The sequence below is a fragment of the Odocoileus virginianus genome, chromosome 6 (assembly GCF_023699985.2).
Source record: "Odocoileus virginianus isolate 20LAN1187 ecotype Illinois chromosome 6, Ovbor_1.2, whole genome shotgun sequence".
Classification (NCBI taxonomy): domain Eukaryota; kingdom Metazoa; phylum Chordata; class Mammalia; order Artiodactyla; family Cervidae; genus Odocoileus; species Odocoileus virginianus.
The window spans coordinates 19,515,715-19,537,557 of NC_069679.1; the positions used below are offsets into that span (position 1 = coordinate 19,515,715).

The 21,843-nt window shown below is 39.4% G+C and overlaps 1 protein-coding gene across 9 annotated transcripts in view; it reads left to right on the top strand.

Moving 5' to 3' along the window:
- The window catches only part of FMN1 (formin 1), a 475,676-nt gene that overhangs the window by 120,391 nt on the left and 333,442 nt on the right, over positions 1–21,843 (top strand). For 8 of the 9 annotated variants that reach the window (XM_020913649.2, XM_020913651.2, XM_070468950.1 and 5 more), the window contains one exon: positions 14,313–14,491. The exons of the other annotated variant lie outside the window; for it this stretch is intronic. In XM_020913649.2, the coding sequence (XP_020769308.2) occupies positions 14,313–14,491 (179 nt within the window). The remainder of the gene's footprint in view (positions 1–14,312; positions 14,492–21,843) is intronic. 9 annotated transcript variants of the gene reach the window in all.

Here is a 21,843-nt window from a genome sequence, read left to right on the forward strand (position 1 = left end):
TTGATAAGTTCTTCTTAGGTGAAAAATATATGGTGAACTCAATTCTCTTCTTAGTATAGATTTAGCTCACTTTATGGATCAATTGCTTTCCTGAAAGATTTGCCAATGAAATTAATTTTCTTCTATTAAATTGATTTTTCTACTGACATGCATTTTAAATTGGAGCTGTGTTTTCTAGTAAACAATAGCCCTAAGACATAGTAAAATCACATTTGAAATTATAACAGTCTCTTCGTGGGGGAGGGGGGAAAGGCAATTTTCAGATAATGATAAATATGAAAAATAAGTTATTAAATTGAAGATGATTAGGATTAATTTTATGTTTTAAATATAAAGGAAAAGAAACTATGATAACTTAGCCAAACAAAACATTTTGAAAAGACCCTGACTCTTATAATACTCTATTGAGGAAAAACATGAAATTCTTTTTGGAGGCTTAGGTTTTGTTTGCTTTTTATTTTTTTAGTTTTTTTTTTTTTTTTTTCCTTTTGGGCATATACTAGCTTGAAGGGGAAATGAAAAACAACTGAAATGTTTCAAAATGAATCAAATGAAACATGAAAACATATTATTGAACCATTCATTTGAATTTAAAAGTGAACGCTTTGGAGAAATGGAGTTCTGCCCCATTCTTCCTTTTTGCTTTGTGAGGTCTAATTCAGCACCAAATAGAGAAAATCATTCTAATAGCAAGTGTGTATATAGTGTTTACAGCATTTAGTCCCTCAGTTCTTGGAGACTGCCCTGGAAGTCCAGTGGGTAAGATTCTGTGCTTCTAATGCAGGCGGTGCGAGTTTGATCTCTGGTTGGTGAACTTAGATTGAACAAATAAATATTCTCCCTTTTTAAACTACAAATTATTCTTTGATGATATCTTGTAATGTATCTTTATAATAGATCTTTGGTTTATTTGGTGTTGGCTCTGCTGGGTCTTCGTTGCTGCATGGGTTTTTCTCTAGTTGTGGAGAGTGGGATTCTCATTGCGGTGGTTTCTCTGGTGGAGCATGTGCCCTAGGGCACGTGGGCTTCAGTAGTTGCGTCACATGGGCTCGGTAGTGGTGGCCCCCCAGCTCTAGAACACAGGCTCAGTAGTTGGGGCTCATGGGCTTAGTTGCTCTGAGGCACGTGGGATCTTCCCGGATCAGGGATCAAACCCATGTCTCCTGCATTGGCAGGCGGATCGTTTACCACTGAGCCACCAGGAATCCCTATAATAGAGCTTGAATAACAAAGTGATTATTCTTCTGGGATAGATTCACACAGGTCAGGTTTTAGTGATTAAAGGATAAGGACGTGTTTAACGTTTTAAGTAGGTATCAGCAGACTTTTTCTGTCAAGAGTCAAGTAGTGAGTATTTTTTACTTTGTAGGCTAAGGCTTCTTCTATGTCTGTGACTTCTTCCTCATCCCACTCCTTTCCCCCATTTTCCTCCTCATCCACTACCTCCTCTCCCTGCCTCTTCCTCCTCCTCCTTTAAAAATGGAAAAGCCATTCTTAGCTCACAAGCTGTATGAAAACAAGCTGTGTGCTGTATCTGGCCCTTGTGCGAGAGTTGTCCACCCCTGTTTCAGACACATTGCCAAATAGCTTATCAAGGATGTACACCAACTTACTCTCTCACCAGGGAATTTTTGAGAGTATTTGTTTCACAGTACATTTTTGTATCATTTTAATATTGATGTGAGGACATTCATTCTAGACTATTTTTCAAAACGTGCAGCTAAAATGTTAAAACATTGATTCCTGTTTCTTTGATTGCAGAAGTTTAATATTCTAGGCCCAGTTCAAAATATTCTATTGAAGACATTCATTTAGTGAGGCACTGAAATAAAATAAATGCATCTTTAGTGTATGAAAACTTAAAAGTGGTCAGGGAGCATTCTCAGCTTCCTGTCTTTCTAATGCACCATGACTGAGTTCCCTTGTTGGAAGCCTCCCTCCTCTGGGCACTCAGATCTCTGAACCCACCAAGTCCAACGTGGCAAGAATAGGAAGTTAAAATTATGTAAGTGATTAATTAGGTCTAATAATGTCAGGGGGCCCCTCTCACTTGTACTTTTGGTCCCCAGACCCGTATGTTCTGGGAGAAAGAGCATCAGATTTTTCCTTCTAGTTGAAAGCATATGCTATATCTTTGGGGTGATTGCAGAGATTTGTGACACCATCAGAGCTTGAAAGATACAGGGGAGGTAACTCATGCTGCACTCCCATTTAAATCTCGTTTGGCTAGTGAGAAAACAGATGGCTTTTAGAGAATGTCTGGATTATTCTAAACTTAATTACATGGGGATACAAATCGCAAGTGCTGTTTCAGATATGGTATACTTTCTGAGTGTATCAACACAGCCTGTGGGAGCTAATTTTCATTTATTGATACAGAGAATGCTTTATTTTCATACCAACCAATTCACCTTTTTCTGGAAGGGATAGCAGTGTACTTGTCAGTGCCTTACTTTAAGGTATGACAGCTTACCTTTTCTCTGTCATAAAGTCTGGAAGGAGTTTGATGATTTTGGTAGCTCTTAAAATATCATGCTGGCCCATTACATTGCTGCTATTATTCCAGCTGGGTATGGCAAGCATCGGATAGCAAGTGCCGTAAATGCCTTAATAATACAAAAGCATACTAAAAGGTAGGAAATAAACCCCATTCCTTATTCTAATTCTCAGAGTCCTGGCAGAAAACAGAGGGTATATATTCAAAAGTAAACTTAATAAAGAGATTATGTCCAGATCAATTAAGAAAACCAGCATGAGCTTCTGAGGTTCCTAGACACTAGCAGAAAACCGTTATCAGCCCTAGGGGAATGAAGGGGGAAATGGCAGAGACAGTGTTATAGTAATTTGGCAAGAACTGGAGGTATGGAACAGGGCCAAGTGGCAAAGATATGGTTGTAAAAAAAAGGAGCCACCTTTAAAAATCTTGATCCAGCAGGTCAAGAGTGACACAACCTCCTTCTCCTTTTGCTCCCACATCCTTGCTGTGTACATGAGATGTCCTCAGCTGTCTCACAGTCGTTGGTTGTCCATGCTTAAGGTCTGGAGATTAAAAAACTTTTTGGACGTTCTGAGTGCTCGTGAAAGTCAATTTTTCTTTAGATATATTCTGTCTCTCCTAGACCCCGCTTCTCACTTTACATACATTAGACTACTTGACAATGTTCCATAGGCCACTGGGGCCCTTTTAATTATTTTTCAGTCCCCAAATCACCTCTTAGCTGTAAGCCTAGGCAATTTTGAGGCTCACTTCATTTGTTGTACCTCTCTCAAGGATTACAGTACTTGTATTGCTTGCTGGCAAATATCTAAAAATAGTTATTTCCTCTATTTTGCTTAGTTTTCAGTTGTTTATGGCAGGAGGCTAATTCTAGGCTTTGGGTTAAGAACCTAATTCTCCCATTTGCTGTTTGACCCTGGGCAAAGTTAATGTCTATATTTCATTAGTTTTATATCTAGCTTGCAGGATTATTGTGAAGATTCTCAATGAGGTGCAAAATATATAAAGTGTGTGATGCATAGTAAACATCCCATATGTAGGACATGGCTTACCCTTAGAAAAATGAATTTTTGGAGAGAGAAAGTGATAATCAGGCCTCAGCTAAGGTTGCTGGGATAAAGTGCTGGGCTTCTCTTCAATACTAATGCCTGGGGGAAGAAGGGAGATAGAAAAACTCTTGTTTCCTAAGACACAGAAAAGGGGGTTCATTTAAACAAACCTGCTGTTTCTAGGATGCTACTATTTTAGCTGATCTGCTGAAAAACTCATCACTTTAGTTCCAAATCTTTGAGTGGTCAAGATAATCTCCAAAGCTTTCTGGCTAGAAGGACAAAGGTCACTGACAGATGACCAGATCAGCCTGGTTGGCTCTATGAATATGAAGTCCTATCCCAATCCTAACAGCTGGGATAGGGCTAAGGCTCCGGTGTTGTTGTGCAGTTGGTAAGTAATGTCCAACTCTTTGCGACCCCATGGACTGCAGCATGCCAGGCTTACCTGTCCTTCACTATGTCCTGGAGTTTGCTCAAACTCATGTTGATTGAGTCAGTGATGCCATCTCATCCTCTGTCATCCCCTTCTCTTCCTGCCCTCAGTTTTTCCAGCATCAGGGTCTTTTCCAATGTGTCGACTCTTCGCATCAGGTGGCCAAAGTATTGGCACTTCAGTTTCAACATCAGTCCTTCCTATGAATATTCAGAGTTGATTACCTTTAGAACTGATTGGTTTGATCTCCTTGCTTTCCAAGGGACTCACTCCTAACAGTCTTCTCCAGCAGCACAGTTCAAAAGCATAAATTCTTTGGCACTGAGCCTTCTTTATGGTCCAACTCTCACATCTGTGTATGACTACTGGAAAAACCACAGCTTAGACTATATGGACATTTGTCGGCAGAGTGATGTCTCTGCTTTTTAATATGCTGTCTAGGCTTATCATTGCTTTTCTTTTTTTTTTTTATCATTGCTTTTCTTCCAAGGAGCAAGCATCTTTTAATTTTGTGGCTGCAGTTACTGTCCACAGTGGTTTTGGAACCAAAATAAAAGCTGCCACTGTTTCCACTTTTTCCCCATCTATTTGCCATGAAGTGATGACTGGATGCCATGATCTTTGTTTTTTGAATGTTGAGTTTTAAGTCAGCTTTTTCACTTGACTCTTTCATCCTTATCAAGAGGCTCTTTAGTTCCTCTGCACTTTCTGCCATTAGAGTGGTATCTATCTGCATATCTGGGGTTGTTGATACTTCCCCTGGCAATCTTGAGTCCAGCTTGTGATTCATCCAGCCTGGCATTTCACATGATGTACTCTGCATATAAGTTAAATAAACAGGGTGACAATATACAGCCTTGACATACTCCTTTCCAAATTTTGAACCATTGTTTGTTCCTCGTCTGGTTCTAATACTTGCTTCTTGACCTGTATACAGGTTTCTCAGGAGACAGGTAAGGTGGTCTGGTATTCCCATCTCCTTAAGAATTTTCCATAGTTTGTTGTGATCCATAGTCTAAGGCTTTAGCATAGTCAATGAAAACAGAAGATGTGTTTCTGGAATTCCCTTGCTTTTTCTATGATCCAACAGTTGATGACAATTTGGTCTCTAGTTCCTCTGCCTTTTCTAAATCCAGCTTGTCCATGTGGAAGTTCCTGATTCACATACTGTTGAAGCCTAGCTAGAAGGATTTTGAGCATTACCTTGCTAGCGTGTGAAATGAGCACAATTGTATGCTAGTTTGAACATTCTTTGGCATTGCCCTTCTTTGGGATTGGAATGAAAACTGACTTTTTCCAACCCTGTGGCCACTGCTGAATTTTCTAAATTTGCTGGCATGTTGAATGCAGCACTTTAACAGCATCATCTTTTAGGATTTGAAATAGCTCAGCTGGAATTCCATCACCTCCACTAGCTTTGATTGTTGTAATGCTTCCTAAGGCCCACCTGACCTCACACTCCAAGATGTGTTCTCCAGGTGAGTGACCTGGTCACTGAAAGGTCATTGAAACCTTTTTATTTTTTTTTTTTTTCGTATAGTTCTGTGTATTCTTGTCACCTCTTCTTAATATCTTCTGCTTCTGCTAGGTCCTTGCTTTTTTCTGTTCTTTATTGAGCCCATCTTTGCATGAAATATTCCCTTCGTATCTCTGATTTTGTTGAAGAGATCTCTAGTCTTTCCCAGTCTATTGTTTCCCTCTATTTCTTTGCACTGTTTACTTAGGCTTTCTTATCTCTCCTTGCTATTCTCTGGAACTCTGCCTTCAGTTGGATATATCTTTCCTTTTCTCCTTTGCCTTTTGCTTTACTTCTTTTCTCAGCTATTTGTAAGGTCTCCTCAGACAGCCACTTTGCCTTCTTGCATTTCTTTTCCTTGGGGATGGTTTTGGTCACCACCTCATGTACAATGTTGTAAATCTCCACCCGTAGTTCTTCAGGCACTGACTACCAGATCTAATAATCCCTTGAATCTATTTGTCACTTCCATTATATAATCATAAGGGATTTGATTTAGGTCATACCTGAATGGCCTACTGGTTTTCCCTACTTTCTTCAATATAAGCCTAAATTTTGGAATAAGGAGCTCATGATCTGAGCCACAGTCAGCTCACAGTCTTGTTTTTGCTGACTGTATAGTCAGTGAAAAGGCTTAGGTGCGAATTCTGTAATCTAGCAATTTCTCTCAGAATTTAATATTAGAAAAACTTTTGTCTGCCCACAGGATTAGTGATTCTTCTTTTTGGTAATAGAGGTGAAATAACTAAATACTGCTTCTTTCTTGCTTTATAAGGACACTCAAAACCATATTTTGTTCTTAATATCTTAAATGTTTACCTATAGAATTGGCATATGTGCCTTCTTTTTTTCTTTGTATCAGTCTTGTTATGTGTATTCATTTTTTTGTGAATTTCTTAAGATCATTTCTTTTTAGAGAGATTTATAAAAAACATGTTGATTATATATTTTATCATTCAAGGCTTTGTTTTTGTACTACCTTGGCTATTAAGATAATTAATAATTATGTCATATCTCTTCAAGAGTTGGGTTTCCCACTGGTGGAAATATCCCCATAATAACTGGGGCAATGTGACTAAAAAGAAAAAGAGGTTATTCAAATTTATTTATAATGAATACTGTAAGAAACACATTTATTCTTGTTTTTCAGTAATTTTTTTTCAATAAGCAAGTCTATTCCTCATGACCAAGCAGACCAAAATGTATTGATAACCTAGGCATTTGAAGTACCAATATCAATTTCTTCAGCATTTACTATATGCAAATGGACAGAGGCTCTTAATATCTCAGTGAACATTACAGCCTTCCAGATTTGAACCTTTCTTGATCTTTCCTGCACCAAACCGTACTTAGGTTCTCCTCCTCCTCCCTTGTATCATTTCTAAAGCAGAGTGACTTAGCAGCATTTGTGCTCCTTTAAATACACATCCCTGTTTTCAGGTGTTAAAATATCCTGTATAACTATAGCCACAGTTCAGTTTCCTGGCGTGAGTAATATTTCCTCTCATCTAACATTTGTATTCTCTACAGGAAAAGATCATGGAAGGAGGTTAATGTAATAATCATAAAAAAAAATTTGATGTACCTCTTTAAAAAGTGATTTCATCTATAGCGATGCCTATAAGTAGTTTCATTCATGCTCTAATCTCCTGTGTTTGAACTTCAGGAAAATGTGTCATAGTGTGTCTGTGAACTGCCCTGAGGAGCTGCACTTTCTAGAGATGATCAGCCACTTTCTGAGAGCTATTGCATTTGATGATGTGAATTCTATTTTTAGAACTTGAACAGATTTGGGATCTGCTGCACTGGAGTGCTATTGTGAATTCTTATGAGCTTAATTTTTCTTCCCTGTATCTTCTTTGACAAAAAAATAGTTCTTAACACTAGTATGTGATGTGTAATATGCTTTTGTTGTAAACAGCTTTCTTCTTCTTCTTTTTTTTTTTATTAATGTAAAATAAGGTCTTATTTTCATACTGCATCAATTGATCAACCTGAGTCCAGGAAAAGTTTTCTGCAGGAAAATGATTTTGAGCACAGCTCAATATTAGGCATATTTTTATTATGTTCATCTTACTAATGAGGAAATAAAGATTCAAGGAGGTCTGGTAATTCCACTAACATCAAAACAATTAATAAAGGTCACAGTTAAGACTTGATCCCACCTATCAAACCATTCACATCTCCTTCTTCCTCAGACTTCAGTATTCCCATCTGGGAATTGACCATAATGTCCTTCTCTAAACAGCATGAAAGATTTCCTTGGATGCTGGAATTTAGTTCTGCCTTTGCCACTATCTGGGTATGTCAGAAACATTACAGTCTTCCTGGGTTTCTATTCCCTTGACTATAAAATGAACAGTAGGGAGGGGAGATACATAAGATCCCTTCTAACTCTAACTTATGTTTTGTTTGAATTTGCACATAATCTTAGAAATCCAGATAACATTGCATTTGTTTGATGTAATTGGATGCTTTCTTCATAGATTCTGAAATTGATATGCCTACTGCCCCATCTGTCTTACTTCTAGATCTACCCACAGCCTTCTCTTCCTCTGGACACTGTCCACCTGTCTGTCTGTGCTCATCATTTCTCTCTCTATGTACTTCTTAGGAGGAGAGTTAGAGGCTGAGCTGGATTAGTATGATGCTTTCTCAAAGTTGTGTCTGCCTGGCTGGTTTAATGGCATTATATCATTAAATATCACAAGGAATGAAAATTTGGGCAGTGGGATTGCTGAGGGTTGATTTCTAATTGACAGATACCAGCCATGAGACTTTTGCCAAAGCTCCATCTTCCTGGACATAGACATGAATAATTACAGGCACACACCCTCTTTACAAGTACTTAACAATGTCACTTTCGATTAGCTACACATTTAGATTGCTGTCTCTCTTGCTTGTAAGTACATGTTTGAATAACATAACGGAAGACAACCTGTCTCCCTTTACATATCAGTTCTGATATTCACGGTTGAGAAAATTTCACCTCTTTGGATTTATTTTAAGTCAAGTATGATGGATGGCCTTGGAAGCTACAGCGTAGGAACAAAACTCATGAGAGTTTCAGGCTGAGGGTTTTTTTTTCCCCTCTTCTCCTTTTGGAGGCATAATACTCCATCATTGCTGTCAAATGAGGGCTCAGTATGATGGGAAAATTAGAGGAGAAAGGCTGAAAGCTGCTGTAATTTTGTTCCTTAGACATTTTTGTCCAGATCTGATTATACAGTGTTTGCATACTTCTTTGCATACATACTTTGCATGCTTTGCATACATACTTTTTGCATACATACTTTGGAAGTTGAGGTGTATGTGTGTGTGTGAGATAATTAAAACCAATGCCTGGTAAATAAGGTTATCATTTTTAATGAAATGTAGTTTGTGTGTGGATTGTGGTATGAATAAGGATATGGGCATGCTGTGATTTTTCACCTGATATCTTCAAAACCTAATACAGTGAATATTTTCAGTACAAATTATAAAAGAAAAATATTGTAGTCTTTTAGTCTTCTCAGCTGAAATGGTTTGACTTTTTAAAAAAATAGGTATGGTGTTTCTGGTGGGGACAGATGATAGAGTGTATAAGGCAGCTATTTCAACATACAAAACTAAAATCTTAGTGGCTCAGAGCAAATATTTATTGTTTCTGTTCATTGGTCTAAGAGTTGGCAAGGTTCACTTGATCTGATCTGAGTTCAGCTGTGCTGGCTCAGAGAGGTAGGACAGGATTTGGGTCTGCTCTGTGTCTAAGTCCAGGCTCCCTAGACGTGCTCATTTTTGTCAGAAATGGCATAATGGCAGAAACAGAAGGCAGGGTGTTAAAACACACAATGCCTCTTCAGGTCTTGGCTCAGAAATGACACGCTGTCACATGGCCACATTCAGTTTCCCCACACAAGTCACAGGGCCACATCCAGCATCCAGGGACTCAGTGTCCATGGACCTGGGGAAATAGATGACATCTGCATCAGTGGGAGAAGCTACAAAAGCAACTGGAAAAGGCCTTGGGTGAATAATCACAATGAAGTGAAAGAGTAAAGATGTGGGAGCAATAAACCAGTATATCTTCGGTAGGGAGACTCACTCCTCTGGGGAAGTTGGGCTGTGGATACTGCCTCCAGTTTTAAATGGCACATCACCTTTCCTTTCTGTCTGCTTCCTTTGTATTGATAATTGACAGCAAAATCCCAGTTTGATGTTGTAGGTTAGCATCAGGAAGTGCAGCTCATATGGGAAAAACAAAGACTTTCAAAGTGGTCCCAAGGTAAGTTCCTGTATTGTGACTGTGCTCTATGTTGTATTAACAGATGGTCAGTTGTGGAATTAACCTGTGTGTGTATGTGTGGTCCATCAAGCTGTTGAAATGATTTTGAGAAAATAACTAATAAATACTGAGGAAAAATTAGATCTATAGTCTGTGCACATGAGAAGACATGATTATGTTGATAAGGCTGTTTTAAGCTTTTCATAAAAAGTTCCATGAAAATCTAACACCTCAAAATCTATTTGCATTAGAAATTTAAATGATATTTGACTGTTGTGACAGAATATGCTTACCTAATTTCAGATCATTTTTATCTCTCTTTATTAAATATATTCAATTGACGAGAGTAGTATGGACAGTACCTATTTTAGTAGACATAGACATATGCTTTGACTGTTCAGAAAATGAGTTGATATTATTAAAACTCTTCAAAGACTTACTTTAGTTATACATATATATATATATATACATTGTTTTTAAATATTCTTTTCCATTATGGCTTATCATATTGACTACAGTTCTCTGTGCTATACAGTAGGACCTTGTTGTTTATCCATTCTATAATATATATAATGGAACTGGAGGTTGGGGTTCACAGACCATTATATGCAGAATGGATATACAAGATCCTACTGTATAGCACAGGGTACTATATTCAATATCCTGTAACAAACCATAATGGAAAAGAATGTTATCAGTTTTAGGCAATGAGACTAAAGCAGAAGCCTGACAAGAGATTTCTAGAAACGTTTCTCTTTCCTGCTAAATAGTAACAACAGCTTTGGCACTGATTTTTCTCCTCATGCCTGGAGATGGAACAGGCATCTGGAGGCAAGAAACAAAACGCCAGCCTATGATGATGATGTAATAGAAAGCCAGAAGGATGAATCCTTAAGCTGTTTATCAATGCCAGCAACCAAGCAACCTCCCTGCAGTTTTCCTACCATAAAAAATAAATGGGCTATCCACGCAGGCTCAGCAGTAAGGTTTCCGCCTACAGTGCTGGAGATGCGGGTCGGGATCCCTGGGAGGAGATGGCGACCCACTCCAGTATTCTTGCAGGAGGGTCTCATGGACAGAGGAGCCTGGCGGACTGCAATCCATGGGGTCGCAGGGAGTGGAACACGACTGAGCACATATACATAAGTACGAAATAGATAGATGGCAAATTTGTGAGACACATCTTAAATTGTGGTTCCTGATACTTGTAAGTAGATTCAAACAAATACAATTTTTAGAATATATGAAAATGCAGTGTGTGTTAGTCGCTCAGTCATGTCCAACTCTTTGTGACACCGGGGACTGTGGACCGTCAGGCTCCTCTGTCCGTGGGATTCTCCAGGTGGGAATGCTGGAGTGGGTTGCCATTTCCTCCTCCAGGGGATTTTCCACACCCAGGGGCCAAACCCAAGTCTCCGGCATTGCGGTTGGGGGGTGGGATTCTTTTCATCTGAACCACCAGGGAATCCCCAGTGATGTTATGCAAAAACAAATAAGTCTATAACCATAGAAGATAAAATCAGTGAGAATCTAATGTCAATTAGCTGGACAGAAAACAGACATTTCAAGAGTGTTTTTATATGAATGAATAAGAAAATGGATATAAGAAAATAAGAAAGAAAATAAGAAATAAGAAAATAAGATGGTCCAAAATAAAAGTTTGTTCTTCATTAAACTCTTGTCTTCTTTGACAAGACAAAAAAAGAAAATATATACATATATGTATAACTCAAACATTTTGCTCTACAGCAGAAATTAACACATTGTATATCAATTATACTTTGATAAAAATAATGAAATGATAAAATAATTTATTAGTTTATGTCCTTTCCGGTGGTGAATTTGTCCTGTGTCCTCACCTACTTTGTCAGACCTTTGAGAAGAACTGTTTTGTTCCTTATTTCTGCCCTTGCTCTTTCCCGTCCTAACAACCTTTCCCCAGATGACTACCCATCATAGTTTTACGTTGAGTGTTTGCTTCAAAGGGATATTGTCTGGTTAAAATTAGGTATTAAAAACTGGTTCTTCATAATTAAAACTATTTCCAATATGAACTTAGTTTTCATTGTTTCTGCCTGAACTTCACATTGTCTTTGCCTCTGCATAAAGTGAGCGAGATTGCACCCCACACCTGCTGCATGCAGTGGTGGACAGCCACGAAAGGTGTGGACATGCATTTCCACGGGCGTCTGTATTTTATCTAAGGACACGAGGTCCTTATCTTTGTGGGAATTTACCACTCTCATATACCTAAATGATGAACCACTCACCAGACAATGTGCCTTTGATGGTCAAGATGCCTTACCTTAGGTTGTTGCACGGCATGTTCTCTGTGATGTATTCAGCATGTTTTATGTTGTTTTGTCAATCCGTGTAAACTGTACCCAAAGCCAGAAGCGACTCCAAAATAAAAGTGGGAAGTGGAGGGGTTTGAAATGAGAGGTGTGATTAGTAATTTATACATTTAAAGACAAAGTAGCTAGGCTAGAGTACACCATAAATTTTAGAAGGCTTATTTTCTCTTTTCTTGCCAAAAATGAGGGGGATGAGCTAAATAAATAGAAGTTATCTAAACAGAAATATTCTAGGAGAGGGATAAGCTTTATACATGGAAATTAAAAGGGGTCCATGCTTTAGTCTCTTCATCTCTTAAAGCATGGCCAGCACTGCCCTCTTCTTGGGGTCATCATGAGTATACAGTTGAGGAGCTTAGTAGACTGTCTCCTCTCTGAGGTTCTTTTGGGCATTATTCCTCCGTGTCTTCTGAGCAGAAGTGGGGGCCACTCTGTAGCACACGGGGCGCTAAACAAGAGCCCAGAAGAAAGTCTGTCTGGAGACAGTAGGTACAAAGGGGCTTGTGGAAAGAATGAGGCCAAGTTCCTGAAAAGACCCTCATTGTCAGACACCTAACTCAGGAGAAGAAAGAGCTTAGTTGTAACCTTCTGGATGCACACGTCTGCAGAGTAGATGCCCAGGCCCTGGACCTTCATTTTCTTGGTTTTCACCGCGGTGTTTTGTGGACAGCCTGCCAGAGGGCAACTGTAGAGACACTGTGACCTGTATCATCTTTCAGTTTTAAACTGTGATTGGAAACCAACCAACCGAACAGGCAAACAAAAAGCAAAACCTTGGGTGTTTCCAAATTTTCTCCTGAAATGCTACTCTAATATAAAGAAGTGTGTTATCCCACAGTCCTTTTGTTTGCTGACTTACTCTCGGCTCAGATTACTTGCGAGTCAGGTGTTCAGCATGGCTGAAGTCATTGGCTGGCATTGGGTCCCTGCCAAAGAGACATTATTACAAGATTATGTGTAATAAACACCCTATCACATATCCAGCAGTCATCTCTATTGCAAAAGTACACTGAGCCTAAACTCTTAACTTCTGCCTGGTTGCTTAATATTTTGCCAAGGTTGCTTACCAGGAACTAGAAGAGGTCTAGGAACCTGAGAGCTCTATGGGACATGAGGCGTGATCTTGTTGTTTCCAAACTCTATTAAAGTGGAACAGTGGTGGCTTGTGACATGTTTAACGGGTGTCCCTTTAATTGGATTCTGTGGTCAACTAAGTTTGGAAAATGCTATTAAATAGAGTTAAGTTTCTTTGCTAAAGGACATCCCAAGGTCTTTAGTATGCTAACATGACCTGTGGCTCTGGGGATAAAAGCATGTAGCTTTTATCCTACTCACTTGACCACAAAGTCCTTTTATTGTAGGACAGGTATTGCCATCTCAAAAATGTCAGGCAGAGACCATGGAGTCCAGTCATTAAGAGCACACTCGCTAGTGTTTGACTGCCTGGGTTCAGTTCCTGGCTTTATCATTTACTGATCTTAACCAATTCGCTGAACATCTTCCCACTCTCAGTTTTCCCATCTAAAATGAGAACCCTAATGATACCTACCTATAGAGTTATTTTGAAAACCAAAGGACAGGGTTAAGAACCGTGCCTGACACATAGTTGACTGTTATCACCCTAACATAGTTCAAAGAAGAACTAGCTTAATACTCTCATTCTGGAGATAGGAAAGTGAGTTCCAAGTAGTGCACTCACGTAGGTGTCACTCATTCAACACACTGACCAAAGGCCAGCTGTCCCCAGAAATGAAGATGAACTGGATGCAGTTCCTGCCCTTGAAGAATGCACACTAGTGACTTGGTTCAGGTGATCCCTTTTGCGAGTAAAGCCAACTTGTAAGTCAAGAGTCCAGGACTCTCTTCTGTCCTGGAGCTCATCCTCTGAATCTGTTCTGAAAGAGGATGATCTGAATAGCCTGATTGGTAAGCAGGAATAGGGAGCACTGAGTCCAACTAATAGACTTATTTTTTATATGCCTTGGATATGAGGGCATATATTTTAATTCATTCTGAGTGTGATGCAGAAAGAGTAACTAAGATAAGCACTTTTGGGGGAAAGCAAACCCTAAAAATCTAACCTAGAAAGGGAAGTAAGAGGTGGTATGCAGTGGCCCACACAGGAGTCCCCAGAAATGGCTGGCTCGATGTATTGCCACCACTGTGTCACTCAAGGTCTTCTCTGCTTTGGTCTAGGCATCTCCTCTGAGGGCATTGCCCGGGACGGCTTCAGTGAGCAGACAGCAGCCAAAGACCTTCCCAGCAAAGATGGAGGTGCATGGGTCCTGGCTTACAGAGCAGGGCCAGCCTGTCCATTTCTGCTCCATGAGGAAAGAGAGAAACCCAACAGAAATGAATTGCACTTGGATCTCCATGTGAGTAGAAACCTTTGTGTTTGTGCTGTGACTCTGTATATGATAGAGACTCATTTAATATGTATTTAACACAAAGTGTGTCTGCGAGGCTGCTAAAGCAGTCTTTTGTGTGAGGGTCATTGTCTAAAAATCAGTCAGCTGCAGAAAACAGATATACGTTGCTGATTTGAAATTTGTGCACTAGAAAGTGACTGTTTACACAGTCATGTAAATATCTGAGCATTTACAGAGTACTCTGCTAACATCACTCTGTGGCCTAAACCTCACTGTGGGAGACGCCATTTGCCACTCTTAATATTTTTCTAAAAATTTGAGAACATACAGTAACTGACTGATATGATCTGGATCCTCCAGTGGAATTCAAATAGCCTGCCTTCCACATTCTTACACCTTCCTTTCTCTGCAGCCACTCAAATAACAGGTGAACAGTTTGGCAGGAAATCTGCCAAATACAGGATGACCCATTAAAAAAATAGCCTTCTCTTTCCCATTCATGTATGGATTCATTGACACAGAAGCTCTGACTGACCTATACAAAGCAGAGGGCTGGGTTTTACCTACTTCCACATTGTAGACTGTCACAATTGTCACCACTCCCCTTCACTTCCCCACTTTCTGTCAGAGATGGGAGTGGGCATTAGGAATTCAAGAGGCGCTTTCTCACCGCACTGCACCCCCCCCCAACCCCTGCCATTAACTTTAATACTTATTGACAATTTTGTGTTCCTGATTTCATTTAACACCTTCCAATTCATTACTTTCAAGCCTGGAAGTTTGTTTTTGATGAGTTGTGGCCTGTAATATTCGTATGGGTGACGATTTTCTCAGGCATCCAAGAGCACAAGAATCTTGTACTTTTCATAATCATAAAACCACAGTCACTGTATGTCATTTTAGAAAAGCATTGGACATCTCAGTTATTGTAAAAGGAGGTTTGGAATGAAGCTGAGAGATGTAAAAACTACAACCCTTCATGAGATGAACTGGAAATTTGTAGTTTTTTTTAACCTCAGTTCAGTTCAGTCGCTCAATCATGTCTGACTCTTTGTGACCCCATGGACTGCAGCACGCCAGGCTTCCCTGTCCATCACCAACACCCAGAGCTTACTCAAACTCATGTCCATTGAGTCAGTGATACCATCCAACCATCTCATCCTCTGTTGTCCCCTTCTCCTCCCACCTTCAGTCTTTCCCAGCATCAGGGTCTTTTCAAATGAGTCAGTTCTTCACATCAGGTGGCCAAAGTATTGGAGTTTCAGCTTCAGCATCAATCCTTCCAATGAATATTCAGGACTGATCTCCTTCAGGGTGGACTGGTTGGATCTCCTTGCAGTCCGAGGGACTCTCAAGAGTCTTTTCCAACACCACAGTTCAAGAGCATCAATTCTTCAATGCTTAGCTTTCTTTATAGTTCAACTCTCACATCCAGACATGACTACTGGAAAAACCATAGCTTTGACTAGACAGACCTTTGTCAGTGAGGTAATGTCTCTGCTTTTTAATATGCTGTAGAGTTTGGTCACAACTTTTCTTCCAAGGAGCAAGCATCTTTTAATTTCATGGCTTCAGTTACCATCTGCAGTGATTTGGGAGCCCCCTAAAATAAAGTCTCTCACTGTTTCCATTGTTTCCCCATCTATTTGCCATGAAGTGAAGGGACCAGATGCCATGATCTTAGTTTTGTGAATGTTGAGTTTTAAGCCAATTTTTTTTCACTCTCCTCATTCACTTTCATCAAGAGGCTCTTTAGTCCTCCTTCGCATTCTGCCATAATGGTGGTGTCATTAGCATATCTACAATTATTGATATTTCTCCTGGTAATTTTGATTCCAGCTTGTGCTTCATCCAGCCCAGGGTTTCTCATGATGTACTCTGCATATAAGTTAAATAAGCAGGGTGACAATATGTAGCCTTGACATATTCCTTTCCCGATCTGGAACCAGTCTGTTGTTCCATGTCCAGTTCTAACTGTTGCTTCTTGACCTGCATACATATTTCTCAGGAGGCAGGTCAGATGGTCTGGTATTCCCATCTCTTAAGAATTTTCCCCAGTTTGTTGTGATCCACAGAGTCAAAGGCTTTTGACTTTTTTTTAACATCACTCTACCTAAAAAGCAGTTGTGTAGCTTGAGATACACTCAAAGAAGTGTAACAGCGACATCTACTGGTCAGACTAAGTTGCGCTTGCTGCAGCAGGATGTCTGGCATATCGCAGTGCTGAAATAAACTGGAAAGTTTCTTTTTCTTCTGTGTTTTTAAAAAATGCTGGGTTTATGTGTTTTTGAACCCATTGGCTAAACTATGTATTCCTGGTTTTCCTTTTCCCTGTAAATTAAATTATTTCCTAATTTTACTTTATTTCAATTATAGAAATCATATACAATCCTTTTAGAAAATTTGAAATATGAAGTTAAATTGAAAGAAAAGAAAAAATTCATAACTTCAGCAACCAAAGACAACAACTGTAAAAATTTGATAAATTATCTTTGTATTTTTCACTATGTATGACTTATTTTCAGTGAGGGATTATTTTTAACTTGTAAGCATAGATTTTATACCTTTTTTTTTCTTTCTTTACTTATTACTCTTACATTGCTTGTCCATGGTGTTACAAATTCCTCTGGATGTATTTTAAGTGAATGTGTAGTATTCCTCAACATTGTATCCTAAAATTTATTTAATCATTTCTCTATTATTGGAGTTAGAGTTGGTTTTTTAAAAAATTTGAAATAGTACTACAACTTGGAAATAAATAGCACTACCACATATATAGTTTTTCTTATATCCCTCCCTGCCAATATTAGGATAAACTTTTGTTTATTGTCTATAATTATTTTTAGGCTTTTGAAACATATCATCACATAAACAAGACCTATATCTTGAACTAACCTTTAATGGGGTATATGTGTTTGTACATGTATATATATGTATACACACATGTTTATACATATTATAATATAAATATATTCATATATCATATATAAATAGCATGTATTTATATATGAAATTTATATAAACACAATTATATATATATATGTTACATGCTTCTTAGTTTTTTAAATTATAATTTTTAAACATTGGGATAGTTCCTTTAGATTATTTTGTGCATTAGCAGTTTTTACACCTTGGACCATAAGTCTCCCTACCTCCAACCCTCCTTCTTCCTTAGATGCTACAATTTGACTCCTATGTTTTGAATATTGTTATTCTAAGTAAGAAGTCCATTCTGGAGGAGGGTTCTACTGATTTAGTAAAAGTTTGCATCTTGTTACTGATTCCCAGCTCGCACTAGTGGTAAAGGACCCACCTGCCAGTGCAGGAGACATGAGACACGGGTTCCATCCCTGGGTCAAGAAGATCCCTGGAGGAGGGCGTGGCAACCCACTTTAGTATTCTTGCCTGGAGAATCCTATTGGCAGCCGAGCCAGGTGGGCGGGCTGCAGTCCATAGGGTCACACAAAGTCCGACTGAAGTGACGTAGCATCCACGCATGCATGCACTGATCACCATACCAGCTCAGAAGGACTTCTTTCCTCTGGGGGTTGTGAACACTAAGGTCAGGGAAGAGGGTATTGCTGCATGATATTTTGATCAGCCTTAAATGTTTCAGGACTGTTCTGTTTTCAGTTTTGAATCTGATTTGCAGTGTCACCATCAAGAAGTTACTTTAATCAGGCTTCTTCGGTGGAGATGTAGCTTTTCATTAGTATGTAGGGGTGATAGCTATAACATTTACTAATTGGTGGAAATTTGGCATCCACGAATCAGAATGACCCCAGGCATTCGGGCTGGAACTGCTATTAAGGACCTTATTTAGCTGCAGATTAATTTTTTTTTTTTAAGTCAAGAGCCAGAGAGGAAATATTTCAGGCTTTGGGAACCATACAGTCTCTATTGCAACCACTCTGTTGACAAAAGTAACCATAAAGAATACATACATCGTAAGTGTGCCTGTGTTCCAGTAAAAGTCTGTAGACACTGAAATCTGCATTTCATATAATTTTCACCTATCAAAAACTTTGTTCATCTTTGATTTTTTCCTCCACCATTAAAAAAATGTAAGGATCATTCTTAAAGAAGTCATTCAAAACCAAGCAGTGGGTCAGATCTGGGTCCCTCTGCTTCGGACCAGGAGATGCAAATCTCATTTACTTCACTTCTACTGCTGACTCAGCCACTAACGAGCTATGGGACTCTGGGCACCGCCCCAAGTTCCATGGGCCTCAGTGTCTTTACCAAATGTGTGCCGGCAGAATGGGACGAACAGGAACAGATAAAACAAAGTTCCTTTTTGTTATAGTATTAAATTTCCTGATTCTATTAAAGGGGTATAAATCAACCTAAGCAATGTGATGTATGGAGAGTGGAAATTATTTAAAAGAAATGTAAAGAAAGAAATGCAATTATTTAAAAGGAAGACATCTTAATATTTTCAATGTGAATTATTGTTTTAAAAGAGGAACAATCTCACCACTCCAATAGAGAGACCAAAATTTATAGTCTCCTAACTCTGAAGGCTCATACCACTTCTGTTTCTCCAATGCTATTCTTTTTTCCCCTCCCATTTTACTGAGGTATAATTAACATGTAATACTGTATAAGTTTCAAGTGTTTAGATGTTTAACATAATGCTTTGATATACATATGTACTATAAAATGATCACCACGATAATTTCACATCTTATCTCCTCATCTAGTTACAATTATTTTTCTTACAATGAGAACTTTCAAAATCTACTCTCTAAGCAACTGTCAAATACACAATACAGCATTGTTAGCTATAGTTACATCCTGTACTTACATCCGCAGGACTTAAAAATCTTACACTGGGAGTCTGTACCCTTTGATCATCTCACCCATTTCCCTCTGTCTTCATCCCTCCATATCTGGCAACCACCAATCTGTTTTCTGTTTCTATGAACTTGATTATTTTTAGGTTCTGCCTATAACTGAGAGCATCCAGTATTCATCTTTCTCTGTCTGACTTATTCCACTTAGCACAGTGCTCTCAGAGCCCATCCATGCTGTGGGCTGTCACATCCATCATTTAGTTACTGAGCTGCGAGAAGGTGCAAGGGTTCCTTGGGAGAATGGCAGGAGGTGGAGCTGGTAGAGGGTAAATAGCAGGGAGGTTCGGAGCAGCAGCTTTTACCAACCAGTATATATTTCAGTGTTTAAGTGACCAGTGCTGCCAACATGGTGCCACTTGGCTGCATGTCAGCCAGACTGGTACGTAGAGAGGTTCTGTTTGGGTGATCATCTTGCTGTGGCAAACCATGTAGACCATTCTGGGTGATCTAGAAAGTTCTCAAAAGAACCCATTGTTCAGTCAGTTCCACTTTTAGGTCATGAGGTTGCAAAGTATTATATAGGACATAAGTATGATATAGGATATACTCATAGTGAAAAATTATTTATTGTTTGTCTGAAATTAAAATTTAACTGGTTGTCCTGTATTTTATTTACTAAATCTGGCAACCCTAGGTATCAATTTGGGAGCACCATCCAAATAAACCAAATGTGTGAATTGCCTTAAGGTAGTATCTATGCATGATAAATCCTCAGTCACCCAAGAGTGCCCATTTAGAGCATAAGCATCACACAGTTAGCCTTAAAGGGCAGTTTCTTAAATTCCACTATAGGACACTATCATTAGCTATGTTTCTCATTTTCTAGTGCACTTTGAGCCAGACATATCAAGGCAACTGAATCTGAAAAGACTAGAGAGCAAATGAAGTCTAACTTCTTATTACAGGTGCAGTTTCTTAAAGATTCCATTTGAGATGACTTTTCACACTGGAGGATACTGTGTAAAACATCTGTAAACAAGGGATGTGGGCAGGGTTGAAAAAAGATGCTGATAGAGGTGTGGCCTGAGATGGGCCACAAGGTACGAAAAGCAGAAAAGGCAAACAGTCATCGAGATTCTGTATTGGTGTCATGAATTCTGAAAGTAGGGTTTCACATGCAGTTTTTAAAACACAGACCTTGCACTCTTCTGGGAGATGCTGGTTTCCAAGGACCATCCCAGTCACCCCACCTGTGGGGCCTGGAGTTCTCCTTGCTGAACTGGGTTCATTGTCTGGGGGAGGACACAGCATCGGGTTCCAAGTAATTACATCTTAGGAACAGAAGGATATAATTACCAAGTCCACACCCAACCTTAAGTGTCTACACCAGTGACAAAACTGCCATGTATTGATTACTGGCTCAATGCCAGGCACCACCCCTTGTACCTATTGTATAAATTAGGAGAGAGGTTCAGTAAAGTCAGGTGCAAGGATTTGAACCCAAGTCTGTCTGATTCTGGGCACAGGTGCTTAAATGTTAAGCCTCTCTACCTCTCTCTTAGTTGGATGCTTTGTTTGTTTGTTTGTTTCTGTTTTGTTTCTAATTGAAGAACCAAATTCATTGTATAGATACAAGTTAGCCCCCATAATCAGTGAGAAGGCTTGAGAATTAAAACCACAACCAAAATCACCCCATGGAACTCAGTCCAGTGAAGATTCTATAACAGATGCTCACATGGAACACTGGATGCCTTAGACCTTTGGTCTTTACAGTTAATGGGGGAACACTGGTGGGAACATGAGCAGATTTCAGCCCCTCCACATTCCTTCACTGCTAAAAGACAAACTCCACAGCCATCAATTAGCTTCAGCCGCAAAGAATGAATGCAGAGGGCTTTCTGATATGCTGTCTTTGCAGTGCATGGGCTTCCCTGGTGGCCCAAGTAGTAAAGAGTCTGCCTGCAATGCAGGAGATGCAGGAGACATGGGTTCGATCCCTGGGTCGGGAAGATCCCCTGGAGGAGGGCGTGACAACTCACTGCAGTATTCTTGCCTGGAGAGCCCCTCAGACAGAGGAGTCTGGTGGGCTATATAGTCCATAGCGTTGCAAGAGTCGGACACAGCTGAAGCGACTGAGCACGCATGCAGTCCGTGGAAAGGACCACATCTTGGGCTCGTCTTTCATGGACGTCAATGAGAGCCCACTGCTTAAAGCTAAAGGCCACAGGTGGACTTCCCCAAACCATTAGCATATTCAGGACAATGGGGCTTATATTTGCAAGTGAAGTGAATTCAGAATTAGCCAACTAGTTTGTTTTCTGGAGGAGTGTGTTTATTCGCATGTGTGAGTACATATGTGTGAGTGTGTGAAAGAGAAAGAGACAGAGATTGTGTGTCTGTGGGCTGTGTGATAAATGATCAAGAAATGATTCGGGCAAAAAGGACAGTTGGAAGGGATGAATTATTGATGGACCTGGAAAAGTACGCTTGCTTCTTGTAAACTCCTCAGCACTTTTAAGTCATGACAAAGCAGTTGAAAAAAAGTTATCTGCTTTTATTCCT